Source organism: Sceloporus occidentalis, unplaced genomic scaffold, assembly GCF_023333645.1.
Source record: "Sceloporus occidentalis isolate IW3139 unplaced genomic scaffold, rSceOcc1.0.p SCAF_1, whole genome shotgun sequence".
Taxonomy (NCBI): Eukaryota; Metazoa; Chordata; class Lepidosauria; order Squamata; family Phrynosomatidae; genus Sceloporus; species Sceloporus occidentalis.
Genome location: NW_028316981.1, coordinates 303496451 through 303512839, shown reverse-complemented (window position 1 = coordinate 303512839; position 16389 = coordinate 303496451). Strand labels below are relative to the sequence as shown.

General features: G+C 38.6%; 1 protein-coding gene across 1 annotated transcript in view; it reads left to right on the top strand.

Moving 5' to 3' along the window:
* The first annotated feature begins 5473 nt into the window (after positions 1 to 5473).
* LOC149324177 (netrin receptor DCC) overlaps positions 5474 to 16389 on the top strand; it is a 227729-nt gene continuing 216813 nt past the window's right edge. The window contains exons 1-2 of the mRNA XM_089487445.1: positions 5474 to 5651; positions 11192 to 11302. Coding sequence (XP_089343571.1) covers positions 5474 to 5651; positions 11192 to 11302 — 289 coding nt within the window. The remainder of the gene's footprint in view (positions 5652 to 11191; positions 11303 to 16389) is intronic.

Below are 16389 nucleotides of genomic sequence, written 5' to 3'. Positions count from 1 at the left end.
ATTCTCTCTTTGTCCTTGTCCCTTTACCTATTAGCACCACTGATGTTCATTTAGAAAGAAAAAGGTGAATGGAGGGCTTTCTCATACTAAATTCTTCCCTACTAAGCATGATATCACCCCCACACAACTTTCCACAGTCTGAGCAAAGTATATGCATTTTGCCTATCATGTTCGTGGTGATTTCTCAGCAGCAGTTGGTTTCTGCAGAATGTTCATAGCTGTTATAATAGGTATTTTCTTGAATAGATCTCTCCCTTGGAAGGTGGAAGAGCTCACCCCTGGAAGTCTTGTCAGTATGTTAAGCTCTTGTCCTTTCTCCTCAGGATGCCTGAAATTCCTGGTGAAATCAATTACTTTCCGGTTATGCCAGCTGCACAGTATCTTACTGGTCAAAGCAAGAAAAGAAAAGACCCATTGATTTTATTCTTCTCACTTAGGAAATAAAATTTAACTTGGCAAAGCCTAGGTTGTGTGTGTGTGTGTGTGTGTGTGTGGGCCAAACTTTTATCTCAGATAATAATTTCTTGATAAATTTTCTTTTTCATCCTGTTCCTGACCACCACCCATCACATTTTCTTCACCAGTAGTTCACCTTTTTTCAGCTATATTTCAAATTATCTGGATGTTCAAGTACCCTTGAAGGCAAAGTATCAGGATTTGAACTACATATCCCACAAACCCCTTTCATGGCAGGAACAATCCTCTGTTGTCCCACTTTTTTAAAAAAATAACTTTATTTCTTACCAAAAAAGGCAGAAGACAATAACAAAAACAAACAAAAACAAGCTAAAATACAGATCCTTAAAAACCAACTTCAAAAATTCAAGTTCAGATGGGATGTAAAAAGGCATCATTACATAAAAACAGGGATGGAATCAGAACAGAGAGATACCTTCTTTGCACCAGTTTGATCATCAAAAAGGAATCATATTACAAAGGAAGACCCACTTCTGCTCCAATGTTGTTGAGATAAGATATAGGTGGGGACCATCGTTCTTCAAAAGGCAGAGGAAGATTCCATCCTCGCAACCTTCTAAATTGATCAGTGAGCTTTTCCATAAACCAAAAATTCCAAAATTGAGATGACCAATGAGTCATACTGACTTTTCCAATTTTCCAAGCCCTGACAATTTCAGTCCTTGCCAATGCCAACAAAAATACAATAATATCTTTATTTTGTAATGTCTTGTTTTCATTAATAAACACTGAAAGCAATAAAAGTTCAGAAGAAGGGACAATTTTCTGATCAGTGATTTCTGAAATTAAGTTAACTACTGAATGCGAAAATGCAAATACACTTGGACAATTGTACCACATGTGCAGGAAGGTACCTGTATTACTACACCCTCTCCAACAGCATGAGGGGGGGGGGGTTCTTAGTAATGCGTGCAAGTTGTAGTGGTGTGAGGTACCATCTATGCACAACTGTTGTCCCACTTTTTCAACTCCTTTTAAAATGTCCCAGTTTCTCCCTCCTCCTCCCACCTCTCCCCTTTATCCTGGTTTACTTCAATTGCAACAAACCTAGTTCAAAGTGCAGAAGTAATTTGAACTCAAACTTAGTAGGAGGAGCGGACAGAATGCGAGCGGAATCATGCCCTTCAATTTAGGCAGAGGTACAAGCAAACTGTTGTAGTCTCTCTTAGTTTGTGTGTACTTGATCATTATCCTTTGCCATCTTCACTACACTGTGATATTGCTTGACCACTTGTGTCCTAGTTTTCATCTGTGAAATGATGAAATATGTTTTTATCATATTTAGACAGTGTTAGTCTATAAGGAAGTAATGTGTGATCATCCCACTCAGCATAATTCCTTTCTGTAGATAGTACCTTCCCAAACGTTTATACAATAAACAGGAGAAGTGATGACATAAATCTAATTGTTGGTCCCAACTAAGGTTGATGCATCAAAACAATGGGAACTGGATACGTCAGCACCGAGTATGGGCCATTGATTCAATGGGCCTTCTCCAATTTGGATCAGCAACTAAATTAAGGCCAGGAATGCAGCCTTCCATATGTTGTTGAACTGCAATGCCCAGCAAGTCTTCTCTACCATAGTCAGTGATGAAGAATGCTGGGAGTTGTATTCTAAGAGTCACTGGAGGGCTTTATGATTCCCACTTCTGCTGGAAACCACACACAGGCTTTAAATGTGAGCTTTCTCCCTGGCTCTTTAAAAACTCTAGAAGGAAAGCACAGTCATTTGTATTCCTTTATCTTATCTCCTAAGAAGTAGATGAAGACAAGAAATATTTCACAGTTTCACATTGATTTTGCAAAAGGCAAAGCAACATCTAAAATTGCATTGATTGCCATACACACAAAGAATAAAGAGAAGGTGCCATACTCATAAGGAAGCTGGCTACAGTCCTGTATACAGTTCAAGTTTGATTATTGCTGTGCATGCATGAATGAAGTGTATAGTCCTTTTTGTATAAGTTACCTTGTGCTGGGTAAGGCCATTGGTCCAGTTAGCTCATTATTGCCCACAGCTGGGAATGGGAAAATCTGTCATTACACTTGAATCTTAGGGCCCCTTAATGCTACACATTTAATGCACTAGTGTTATAAAAATAATGTGCTAGCTGTGCCCCTTTTTGAGACACATGCTTTGATTACATCCCATTTGGACTACTGTAATGCACTCTACATGTGGCCGCCTTTGGAAACTGTTCAGAAACTTCAGAGGGTTCAAAATGCTGCAGCCAGTATGCTGACCGAGGCCAGTTATAGTGAGCATATAACCAGTTAGTTTCTGGGCACAATTCAAAATGCTGGTCATGATGTATAAAGCCCTATAAAACTTATATCTGAAAGACAAGATCTCCCCATATGAATCTGCAAGAAATCTAAAATTTGATTTCCTTCCGTGAGCCGCCTGGAATCCCACTCTGTGAGAAAAGCAGCTTATAAATACAATGAACAAACTGTACAGTATTCAAGTTTAACTGCCATGACACCATTTATGGACTCCTGGGCTTATTGTTTAGGGAGACACTAGAGCTCTCTGTCTGAGAATATGAAATACCCTTCCCTAAACTGCAGATCTCAGGATTTCATAGGCTGTTGCCAGGGCTGTTAAACTGGAATATAGTGATGTAATTGTGTCATGTACAATTTTAAAAATATAATATGCTTTGTTCGATGGGAAAAACATGGACAAATTGCATACTGATGGAAAAGAGCACAAATAAATATGTATATTGTGAAAAGAGTATATAGAAAATGCACATTATTATTATTGTAGGAACAGAAAAAAATTATGATAGTATTTTTAAAAATGGTGTGAAAGCTTGCTTTTCAGCCTTAATGAGAAAACTTCTAGACTGAATACAATCACAGTTCAAGACTTGTTCTACAAAGAATTTTCATATGGTTGTTTTATACCCAAACAGCCGTTTCTACATAGGAAACAGCATACTCTGTGTAGAAAACATTTCTATGCAGAAATATTACATCCTATACAGAAAATATTATAATCGAGCAGTTTTTCTGCACAAAATTTGCACATGGCTGATTTTTTTTTAATAAATAGAAAACAGCATATTTTGTGCAGGAAATGGCACATTCTGTGCAGAAAATTATTTAATGTGCAAAAAATGCTTTGTTCTATGCAGAAAATGAAAGGGAATACAAATTTGTGGTGGATCAATCCTTAGTTGTGAAGAGGCTTTAAAAACTGTATGGGAAGAAAATTGCTAAAATTACTTATTGTTTCCTGTGAGAAGAAACTTGGGACCTGAACAGACAGGCCAAAATAAAGCTGCTTTGGGTCTCTTTGGAAGTATGCTGCTTAAAAGATGCATGTGTCCTAAGATGCCGGAAGCCACGCCAAAGCCATGCTGTAGTCCTAAGGACTGGAGCCCAGCTTTTGTTCCACAGCTTAAGATGCGTGTGTAATTTAAATATCATACCTCCAAAGAGACCCGAAGCAGCTTTATTTTGGCCTGTCTATCCCTTAGTGAATAATTACATCCCAACACTAATGTTCACTGAGGGAAGAAAAAAAATAGAGTCTAACAAGTGAAATTGACAAAAGGATTGTGTGAGAATGCAGGTGAGATTTCGTAAAGTGCATTAAAATACAGACTGAAAGTTCTTTGCATCTCATGTCTTCAGACATCCTTCTGGGAAGTGTCATACTGTCATTTGGTTTACATGTTGAAAAAATCCCAGATGACTAGGCCATTTTGCAGCAACAATATTCTGGGTAAAACCAAAGGAACAGTTGAGTGATCTCGAACCATCTATGTCAGATGTTGAGTACATACTATATTTGATTGTTATAGGGTAGGATCAGGAGAGCATGAGATGAGGGCACCATACCCAGCTTCTCCCCATTTTTTGTCCTTGTATGCTGAGGAAAATGCCTGAGAAGAGCTACTGATGTAGGAATCTCAAAGGAAATAAATGAAAAAAATCATTGTTTAATCTCATTGTATAGGATTGCATCTAAACATTATTTTATAAGATTGTTGTTACCCTCTTTAAACAGCATCACACCACTTCCAAACAGTTTTATAATTTTGCCTTCAGGCTTATAGTGTGCATTTTAAAACTATTTTTGGACATTTGCATTTTTGTTCAAGTTTTATGTGCCTATAGTTGTCTTTACAGCCCTGGCTGGTAAGCCCAATTTTGAAATAACCATTTCCAGATTTGGGGTGGAAATGCAGTCTGTTCAGCCAGAAGGGTGTTTTTGTATCATCTAGCATGGAACAGATCTGAAATGGTATACAGCAAATGTTTGGCAATACATATGGAAAGAAAATTGAGTCTTATAATGAATTTGCTTGCACTCCAACACTTGCATTTATTTATGTTACTAATCAACTTCCTACCAATAAAATTGGATGTGTTGGCTATCTTTGCAAAATATTCATTGGCTTTGGCACCTGCTATTAACTGGGGGGATTTCTCTCTTTGTTTGAAAGAGAACTTTCACTTATTCCTGAGGAAGAAAGGCCGCAGGCTAGTAAGTCCTACCTTTCCACAGACAGATAGAAATGAAATTTTCAGAAATTGTCAGAGAGGCTCATGGTCCTCAGCCTTTGTCCCATGATATCAGGTGTTGCTGGGAGAACTTGTCAACATAAGAGGGAGCAAGGTAGAATGGGCAAAATTCCCATTGCAATTTGTTTATGACTGACTTTTTTATGGTTCACATAAGGTTCATTCACACAGAAAACTGGAACATTCATAAGGGTAAAGTATTACACTTCTTCCTGATGCCTAGCCATAAGGGAGATTTTATTTTGTTTCATTTAAACAGGAAAGAACATTGAATCATGTTGGATTCAGTTTGAAATGGTGGACATTTTCTAAATATGATTAGGTCTGGATGTAACTTAAGGCTTTTTTTTCTTCCTTAATCAGGCCAGCATTGTTAAGAGTGAGGCATGGCTTGATATATATACAGAGAAATGGAAGAAATGATCATTATATAACAGACAAATGAGAAAACAATAATGATAAAATCAACCTTGACATGTTTTGTTTTACAGAGCATCAAAGTGAGTTGGCTACCTCCACCTGCAGGAACACAAAATGGATTTATCACCGGCTATAAAATCCGACACAGAAAGACAGCCCGTAGGGGTGAGATAGAAACACTGGAGCCAAACAACCTCTGGTATCTGTTCACAGGTCAGTATTTATATTGCAGTAGACTTACAAAATCAAGGATGAATGAAATGTTTGGGAAATAAAGTATGCTTTCCCTTCAAGTGAACATGGTGTTCCTTTGCATTTAAGTGACATTTATTGGACTGTACAGAAACAAACTTCATACATTTTTACTTTGTTTTCTCCTTAATGGTTTCATCATATATTTGTTCCTCTCAATTTTCCTCAGCCTAATGAGACTGAAACACAATTCCCCATTCTGCCTGGCAGTTCTTATTCTAAATTAGCTTCTGTGAACATCAACTCAGGAACAAAGGCAAGACCTGTCACCCTACTACAATGCTGTTCCTTTAGTCTTTGTAAATCTAGGAGAAGTATCCAACTTCACACAGTTTGGAAACCTATCAGCTGCCCATATCACAGTCCTTGTTACTTCCCAACCACCTCAGTGTTGTATCCTCTCTACCACTCATTTACAAACTCAGATGCCCTTACTCTCCCCTCGTGCCAATATTCTTACTCACCCTGCACATCACTCACCTTTGCATTGGAGCTCAGAGCTGTTTCTTCTCCCCTTACCTACCCATTCTTCCCCTCTGCCAACCTAAGTACACTGGCCCTTTCTAATCCATGATGGTTTGGTTCCCACCATCACCACCCCATGGATGGGAATAAATTCAAAAGCTCAAGCCCATATTGGTCAATGAGTAGCAATGTGTGCATGCCCATGTCAGTGCATCTGTGGGCACATGCCATCCTTGGGTAACATGGGATGAGGCAATCCACAGAAGCCCCATTATAGCTGTCCCATTATAGTACAAAACCTTTGCTGCTGAATAGCATCTATATTGTTGTTACTTCAAAAAATCATTACCCAATAAATTAGAGTGGCAAAGATGTCTCACACAGCAGAATCTCCTTTTAATGCTTCTTCCACTGCCACCACCCTCCTTCCTCCTTTGAGACACCTTTTCCTTCTTTGCTGTATGTGTATCCCCAAACCATGGAGGTCCCACAATCACTACAGGCATTCAGCTGAAGCAAAATGGACAGCAGCCCCTGATTGATCTGAATTGTGTTGTTTGAGCCAACTAGATGGGACCCATTGAATCAACTGAATTTTCTTACATGTGAATTCACCATACAACAATTGATTCAATGGGTTTGTTTAGCTAGGCATTACCAAGATGATTCCAGCCATTTTCAACAATGGGTGCTCGGCCCCCAGTTTTAGGGGGTTTTGTTGTTTGTTGGACAAGAAAAGACAAGAAAATGTTTGTAACTACATTATTTAACATAGTTATTATTGATCATGAAAGCATATTCCTATCCATGGGCACTCATTATTCACTGGTTTCTAGATATGTGTTTGAAATATTGCACACTTGCCTGAGAATAAGGCTTCATCTGCCTTGGCCATAAGATACTCCCTCTTCTCATTGGTTGCATGGGTGAGCCCATCCTCAGGAAAAGCATCAGCTCCTGCAGGTATGGAAATTGTGGCCATGGCTCTAGAAAAAAGCCACCCCCTTTCCCTATGCTGTTCAGTCCAGTGAAGGGGGATGGCAAGGTACCTGGTGTGTGAACAGCAGACTGACCAGATTCAGGCCCAATCCAGCTGATCACCCTCCACAAAACCCTGCACTAATATCAAATTTTGGGGAACACTGGGGATTCCTACAACTTTGTCAATTCCAGGGCAAAATCAGTTAACAGAGAAAGCCCATAGTATACTACCATAAGTTGCCATGCATTGTGCAAACAGGAAACACCAACCTTAGGGGAGGGACAGGATCTTTTGCCTGTGCAGACAAGGTCTAAGTTCAACTGAAGAGACTTATTTCTGGGTAGACAGTTATAGGCAAGAGTTGTTGAATCCCTTTGTTGAATCCACAAGATTCACAGTTGATTGTGATATTGTCCTGCAATCCTGTGATATACCAACTTACAATGATACTCTTGAGGCAACCCAGCCCCATTGTCCTTCTGGAAGCAGCTCAGATGTTTCTTTAAAAACTGAGTTTCCAAAATGGTCTTTTCCCCCTCACTTTTCTTCTTCCTTTATTAGTTGCCATCTTAACTTTTGTATGATCTATTTTTCTGATATTTGATAAGGCATTGCAATTTGATTGTTTTATGGTGGAGGAGTCAGGCCATGTATCACTTTCGAAATATAGATTGAATGTGAGCTAAAATGTTTGCAAATAAATAAATGAAAAGATGCTGTTGATGTTTGTCAGCTCACATATAAAGTTAATAGTGTGATGGCATTTGAGAAAGGCTATAGAAATTCATATTTAAACAGGCCAAATGGAACAGAAACAAACACATATCTCATTGCCATTGTTTACATGTGTATTGCAAGATTCCTAGAAGAGCTGGAAATCATGCCACTTTTAAAGAGATGATTTAAATATTTGAACAGCAAGACTTTATGTCTCCTTAAAAGCTTTTGTTGGTGAAGGCAGGTGTTTCTGCCCACTAATGAGGACAGCTGCAACTGCAAAGTAATTCACAATTGCAACAAGAACTTTAAATCACAACTATTGGTTTTATTGCAAGATCCGCCACCAGCTAAAATTTAAAAGTGTTGTTTTTAATTTTGAACATCCTCCTCCAGAGGATTTCAGCAATTAAATATGACTGTTTATCTTTACACTTCATGGTCAGTATTAAGATGCATAAAATGATAAACATATATTGCTGTCAAGAGGAACAAAGGCCTGGTGAAATACCCAGCAACCCCTGCATGATGCCTTTGTAATGGAATTGAAACACATAGAGACTACATTTGCTGCTCCGGGATTCACACACTTGTTTGAATTCATTGTGATCCCTTCTGTTAGGAATTAGAGATGTAAATCTTTGTCCCTTTCATCTTCACTGGCAAGAACAAATAACTTTACCTTTTTTCTCCCCTTACTGTAAAAAAGAACTGAAAACTGCATGGTTTTCAAAGACTGTGCACAGATTGGAATTCATTCTGGGCAAATAAAAAAAAAAACACTTTTTGTGTGTGTAGGAAAGGGCATTTTTGCACAGTTTTTGAAGACTGGCCTGTACTTATTCTGTGCAAAAAAAACAAAACAAAAAAACAAAAAAAAAACCCACTTGGGATTTTGTGTAGAAAATGACATTTTCTGCACAGTTTAGGAAATGCTGGTTTTTGTAGAAAATAATCACATGCAGAATAAGCCCAGATCTGCAAACATTCTTACCCTTCTAGGATTCTCCTCATTAGAGTTTCACAACACTCAAGAAACTGTGTTTAGACCATTTATTTTTGGATATTCTTTCTATCCCTACTAGTTACTCTTCATGCTGAAACCAGTGGGCTGTGATTTTTGTTTTTTAAAAACTCAAGTATGTGTGCTTACATTTAAGAAACTGAGGCAGTTTTAGCTACAGAAAGGTAGCTGGTGTTATCCCAGCAACTGGTGGACTGTATTTCCCATCATCCCCTGTCAATGGATATGATGGTTACAGTTATCCTATAATACCTGGAGGGCTACCAGTCCCCCAACACTGAACCAGAGCCATGCCAAGTTTTGTCTGGTTTCAGCTTTCAAGTCAAAAACAGCAAAAGGGAATAAAATATTCACAAAATATGACTGCTTAGGATGCCCTTTATAAATAATATTAGAATGTGTATGGCTGTTCCCACTTACTCCAAGAGTAAATATTCCTGTGTTTCTCAACTACTTTGGGAAGGAAAACTGAATTACAGTGTGTCCAGCCCAACTGTGTGCTTGCCATCTGCAGATTTGAGCATCCGTGGATGGCAAGTACAATTGATTTCAATGACTGCACAGACACAAAGGTCTGGCAGAGTGCTACTCATGTGTGCACCACCATTGAATACTGTGGGACTTGAGGTCCCACAATTTTTGCCATCTGCAGGGTGAGGTCTGGAATGGAAACCCCAGGGATAACAACGGCCCACTGTATGTTCCCCGACAACAGGAAAATAGAGATTTACCATTACTAGTGAATGTTCACTTTTTAAGGTTTTAGTTTCTCTTTGCTGGAGTTTCCCACCTCCTGGACAACCATTCTTTTCCCAGTTTCTGCTTCTGCATCAGTCATTTAGCCAGTCAATTAGCACAGTGTAAACCGGAAAATACCGTGTGGCAGCTATGCACATGCTATTTGCAGCAGAGATGGGCTACATGGTACATGTGTGTGTATCTTTTAAAACTTAAAATGCAGGAAAAACACACAGAATACTCAAAACTACAAAAAAGCATCACACAAAACCAAAAGAGCCAAACACAATATTATACAAAACAACACTTAATAATATAGTGATCCCTTGTTATCTTATTTATTGTATTTATTTATTCACGGTATTTATACCCTGCTCTTCAGCCCTAAAGGTTCTCAGAGTGGCTTACAATTATTATTATTTTTAATTAGATGGTTCAAATCTGCTGGAATTTGGTTCCAGAACTCCCTGTGGATACCAAAATTGATGGATGCTCAAGTCCCATTATGTGCAATGGCATAATAAAATGATGTTGATGATATCAAATAGCAAAATCAAGATTTGCTTTTGGGAATTTATATCTCTTAGGAACATTTCCAATCTGTAAATGATTGAATCTGTGGATAAAGAATCCTTGGATAAGGAGGGCCAACTATAAACTAAACCAAACAATTGCATATAACATAACTAAAATTGACATTTTAGCTCCGGAACCCCTGTAGGGAGCCCTGGTGGCACAGTGGTTAAATGCCTGTACTGTAGCCACAAGGTTGTGAGTTCGATACCAGGCATGACTCCAAGCTCCACTCAACCTTGTATCTTTCCTTGTATCCTTCTTTAGATCACTAAAATGAGTACCCAGCTTGTTGGGGGCAATTGGCTTACACTTTGTAAACCACTTAGGAAGTGTTGGTTCACTGATAAGTAGTATAGAAATGTACTTGCTATTGTTATTGCTACATGAATTCTCCTAAGTTTGTGGTTCCTACCACCACATTTGCCAGTGTCACCTGAAATGCAAATCAGTTTGAAATGAGGCTCCCCATCCACCTTGCCAGGATGGTTTGACACTGGCAGAGGTGTGGTATGATCAATGCAGCCCACACATCCAGACATTCCCCAGTCCCCCATTAAATCAGAGCATACATGTTGCTGGCCAAGAATTTTAGTCACTGAAATGGTGAAGAGGATACATAGCGAGTCTTATCTGAGTGGCAGATTGTCATGGGTCAAAGCAATAATTTGGTGCCTTAGCAAACCTGTGGAAGTCTTCATTGACTTTGATGTTACATAGGACAGGTAGCCCCCGTTTTAGTTTATATTTCAGAACTCTGTTTGTTGCCATAAGCGTTTTTGTGAAATTAAAGATTGTACCATACAGTGGCTGTGTGAGTCAAAATGTCCCCTTATTTATTGTGAGAGCAAATTTATATTTTGTAAGAAATCTCATTCACACCCCTCATTCTCCCTATTTGATGAAGCAGCTTGAGAGCTACTTGAAAACAAGATTGTGGCTCATAGATGTGTAGAAGTATTAACTGAGTTTTCTCTATTTATTTGTATGCATTGCTACTAGGTCTGGACAAAGGAAGCCAGTACAGTTTCCAGGTGGCAGCTATGACAGTCAATGGAACAGGTCCCTCCTCAGACTGGTATACTGCAGAAACTCCAGAGAGCGATCTTGATGGTAATTGTCTTTCTTTTCACAGCCATTATAAGGTTTTTGGGTTTTTTTTAAAAACTTATTCTGATTGTAGCCTTGCCATGCCACTAAGGTTACTGTGGTGGTCAGAGACATTCAATATTCTAGACCGGAACTGGTGTCTGGGTATTTTTGAGCAGAAGTTTTTACTGGCTATATGCTGTTAACATTTTCTCTTTCTACAGACAAGTGGAGCAGAAGTGAAAAAATAAGGGGGTTTCATTTCTGCTCCCTTATTTTCACCAGAGTTTCTAGTATCTGTCTTTAATTTTAAACTTCTTTACTTACTGCTGCTGCTGTTGCAGCAAAATGTAACCTTCCGGTGTCTGCTTAAAGCCAGGTTGACTTGTTTTTCCTTCCTACTGTTTATGTAACTTTCCCATTTACAACATTGTACTTCTCAGTGGATATCAAAATTGCTGGCTTGTTCTGTAGTGGGTCAGTTATGTAAGTGCTGTCCGTCTCATCTGCCCAGAGCTAGGATTGCCAGGTCAGGTTCATCCCAAACCCTAAATTTCTGAGTCAAAACCTGAGACCTAAGAATGGTCCTTGGTGGTGTTTAATATGGTCTGTGGTCAATATTTAATGCATAATTGAGCATTAAGCATTAAATATTGACCAAAGTTGTTCACAACGTTTTTCATATTAAGATGACATGAGTGGATTATTCCTTCTCACCTACTTAGCAAGATGAGATAAGTAATATTTACCCTACTTGATTCTAAATAGAAGGTGGATGCAAAGCAGAGTGGTGGGTGAGTCGTGGAGCCACAACAACTGCGAGGGGAGGAGGAGAAAAGATCTCTGAAAATCTTTGTAGATTGTAGAAACAAGTCAGTTAAGACTTGCTAATTGTAGCAAGCTACTGGCTTAATAGCTGAAATGGAGATTTGTGCACTATCCTTTCCTCTGGCCTGGAGATGATTCTCCCCCTGACCCATACTGAACGAAGAATTTGTTTGCTTGTCTCCTGCCTGGAGATGGCCTATGAAAACTGGAAACTCAGGGTGAGGCAACATTAGTGAGAGTTCTTCAGTGCCTCAAGCTTGAAATCATCCATAACTCTGACACTCCTTAGGTACCAGTACTATAGTCTGGACCAGAATGAGACTTCTTAATGAGACCAAGATCCATCCATTCAAACATTATAATGCTATAATAAGGAGGCCCACTTCACCATAATTTGCAAGATCCAAATAAACAGCTTTCATTCATTTATCACAGCCAATAGTCTTTTTCAGGAGTCACCTACACTGGGATGTGTGAGCCATTGTCTGTCAGTGCCAGGAGGCAGTTCCCCATCATTCTGCTTCCAGCAACTTCACACTCAGTACATCCTTTCATTTCTCATAGTGTTTTAGGTGAACATCAAATCACACAAAAATCCTAATCTCCATTTCTGTCTCCACTGCATCACCATCTTTCAAATTCCCCCTTCTTCAACCCATCCATAGGCATTTGTTGCTGCTGTTTTTTTGTTTAGACAACTTGGGGAATCGGTGTACTGCATCACCCAGAGATCTCATAAGTAGATTTGGAACTACCTTCCATCCATTCTTGCTTTTGATATCTCCTTGAAAAATCATGCCATTGGGAAGAGAGACCTGAAAAGATTTGCTACTGTGCCACTGAAGAGACAATTGTCTGTGGCTTCCTCTTTGCTCTTCTGCTGTTGCAGCGTTTATCACTGGATGCCTTCTTGGCATCTGCTGTAACACAAAAAAAATGAACAGTATCTTGAAGAACTCCCTATGGATACGCCTTTTAATTAGTATGTTTTGTTCAAGTGATTAGAAATCCAAACACTGCTGCTGATCCAGGGTTCCCTGGAAAGTCAGAATAGTCTTTCTAACAGCTGGGAGCTTTTAAATATTTATTTTGAACATCATATATTGTGTTTTCTTTCTGGAAGGGAAAAGAATCCTAGATGCTCCATTTCCCAACAAAGGAATGGATGTAAACCATTTAAGAAACCATTCTAGGGGTTCTGGATTCATTCCCCATATTCTAAGGAAATGGCAGTGTTTAGCCTGTATACATTCTTGGGAAAGAAATTTAATTTGCTTGCTAGAGAAACGCAGACTTCCTCGATTCTGTTCTTTAATTCTTGGCTCTGAATTAATGCTGCCCAATAGTCAGCTTTTTTGGAAATCTGGTTCATCTCAGAGACTTTTTACAGTAAATGCTAGAAATGGAGCATGCATTCTGTTACAGCTTTTGTTGCTGTTCATTTGTATCCATGTTTATCCTACTATACCAAAAATGCTCATGTATACATTGATAAAACCTGCAGTCTTGATGTGATTATGTGTGGTGTCTCAGTATGGTACATGTGCACTCCTGGGTTCTGGCCAAACAAGACAGATATAACACAGTTGCATCAAATTATATCAAGACTGGGTTTTTTTGTAATGTTCATCCATTTTCAGACATGTTCATCAGTAACAGTGGGTAAGAATTCAAAGACATAACAATGGCGGGTTCCAGACCTTTTTGGACGTCCCTAAACCTTGTATGTGCCGAGCACGTACAAAATGGCGGCACCCATTCTACATGGGCGCTGCCATTTTGACGTAGTAGACGCTTAGTGTCCGCACGTCGCGGCGCAGAAATGACACTGCAAGTGCATCATTGGCACCTTGCGGCATCATTTCCGTTCCGCAAAAAGAACCCACTTTTTCTGGGTTCTTTTTGCTGCATCAGGGAATCGTGCGGTTTGTCCGTTGCGGTTCCCTGATGCAGCAAACACCGGCACCGGCAGACCGCCCTTTTGGGCGTTCTGTAAAGTGCCAATGTTAGTCTGGAAAATCAGTGTGCAAAGTGATCTTGCAGCACCTTTGAGGCTAACTGAAAGATAGAAGTTGGTAGCATGAGCTTTTATAGACTTGAGCCTACTTCCTCAGATGGCACTATTATTTATTTGTTTGTTTATTTTATTCATTTATAGCCTGCCTTTTTCCCAATAGCAGGACTCAAGGCAGTTAAGAACATATTTAAAAATGGCAAAGAATAAAATTATACAAAGTCATTAATAAAAGTATAAAGGTATATTATTTTAAAAGCAATTAACTCACAGAATTAAAACTCTAAACATGTCAAAATGGTTATAGAACCATTTTACTGAGTAGGACTACATATACACTGCAGAATTAAAACAATTTGCCATCACTTTAACAGCCATGGCTTGGGATTTGTAGTCTTGTGAGCTCCTTAGGCTTCTCTGTCAGAGAGCTCTAGTGTCACAACAAACTATACATTCCATAGGATAGAGCCATGATAGTTAAAGCAGTGTGTCAAACTGCATTATATTAGACTAAGAAATGCTTAGAATAATAGGACTCGTGTGCCTGCTTTGGATTACAGATGAAAATTCTTTTATTTGAATGGTTCATCTCCCCTGGGGAAAAATATCTCCATGCTTATCAAAGTATGATGTCAGGAGCTAGGCTATACTTTTCCCTGACATGCTCAATTTTTATGTTCACTGAAGGGTTATAGTACTTTCAATACTGAGGAGTATTCAGACACAAGTTCCATCAACTGCTATCTGAAATGGTCTAGAAAAATCCATGGAACATTATTGTGTTCCATAGACTGTCTCTAAGTGGCATCTGCTTTGCTGAAGTGCAGTCCCTGGTACTTCTAGTTTAAAGAGAGATGGTAGTACGCAAGAGACTGTTGGGTTAGATGAAAGATTAATCTGACTGACACAGAATAAGCCAATTCTGTATGGTGATATTAATGATCCTCGGTTACACAGCCTCTAGCTGTATATATTCTCTCCTCTTCTCTTATTCTTTTTCTTCAGAACTTCTTTTCCTTGATCTCTCTTCTGCTGCCTGTTTTCCTACTTCCACTCTCTGTTCTAGAGAGGTAAATGTTTGCTTCTTTAATGCCCACATGTAAGGATGAAGACATTCAAAAGGCATCTTCCAGATGGATGAGATTACAATATTTGTTTGTTTTTGTATTTTTTACTTTTATTTTACATTTTAAGACTTTTTGCAAAAAAAAAAAAAAATCATTTGCAGACAACAACCTTGTTTTGCACAAGAAAGAGTTTTGTGGGAAAAGAAGATTCTCTGTGCCACAAGAAGTTTTCAACAGATATTCTCAATGTGTCAAGACATGCTTACCAAACACGAGAAAAATTGCCAGTATTTTTTATGTTCCTATTCTATGAGGACTACTATGTTGCTCCTTTGTCTTCCTACTGACTTCTATCCATCATAAGGAACGTAAATCTTCACATAGATCATTATTACATGAAGGAGTGGAATATTACAAAATATGTTCCCTATCAGTTGAATATACAGTATATCAGGATTTCTTGTGAAAATGTTACTTAGGGTTTGTGAGGGGAAAACTGCAAAATATATGGCCATGATCTGACATGGTTGTGTATGGTAGTGATGATTGTGCTATAGCACCCTTTCACTGAATACCAACATTGTGTCACCAGTTTTTATAAGTGCAAAGGCCCTGTTGTGTAATGGAGGAAGTGCAGTGGCTGTCTCTGCAATTCCAACAAAAAAAGTGGTACATTGAAGGCACTGATGAATAATTAAATATTATCCAAGAATACACAACAGTGTGCAATAAGATTTCACCTGCAGAACCCTACTTAGACTACTGAATGTGCCTGTTGTGCAATGTCCCCAAAACCAAAATGTGAAAGGAAAATGCAAGTGCATGAAAGAACAGGATGCAGATCAACATTTTTGCATAAAAACACTTTTTCAACAACCTTGGTTTTTATGGATGAAATATTTGGATTTTGGGGGCAAGGTTTGCACATACAGTACCAAAAACATTTTGTTTGATAACAATTTGTTTGATAGGGTGTCTCAATGTGTTAATATGCCCTTTCTTCCTTATAATGACCAAAAACAAAAATTGTGAGTATTCCTTACAATTATGTTCATTACGTTCTTCCCACCGTTGAATATGCTGCTCCAAATCTGGAATTACATGTCTATGGAAATGCAATGGGAAATCAGGAAAAGTAGAGAAAATAGCATTGCATAAACAATTCAATTTCCTAATCATTTTGGTTTTCTTTTTCTTTTTCA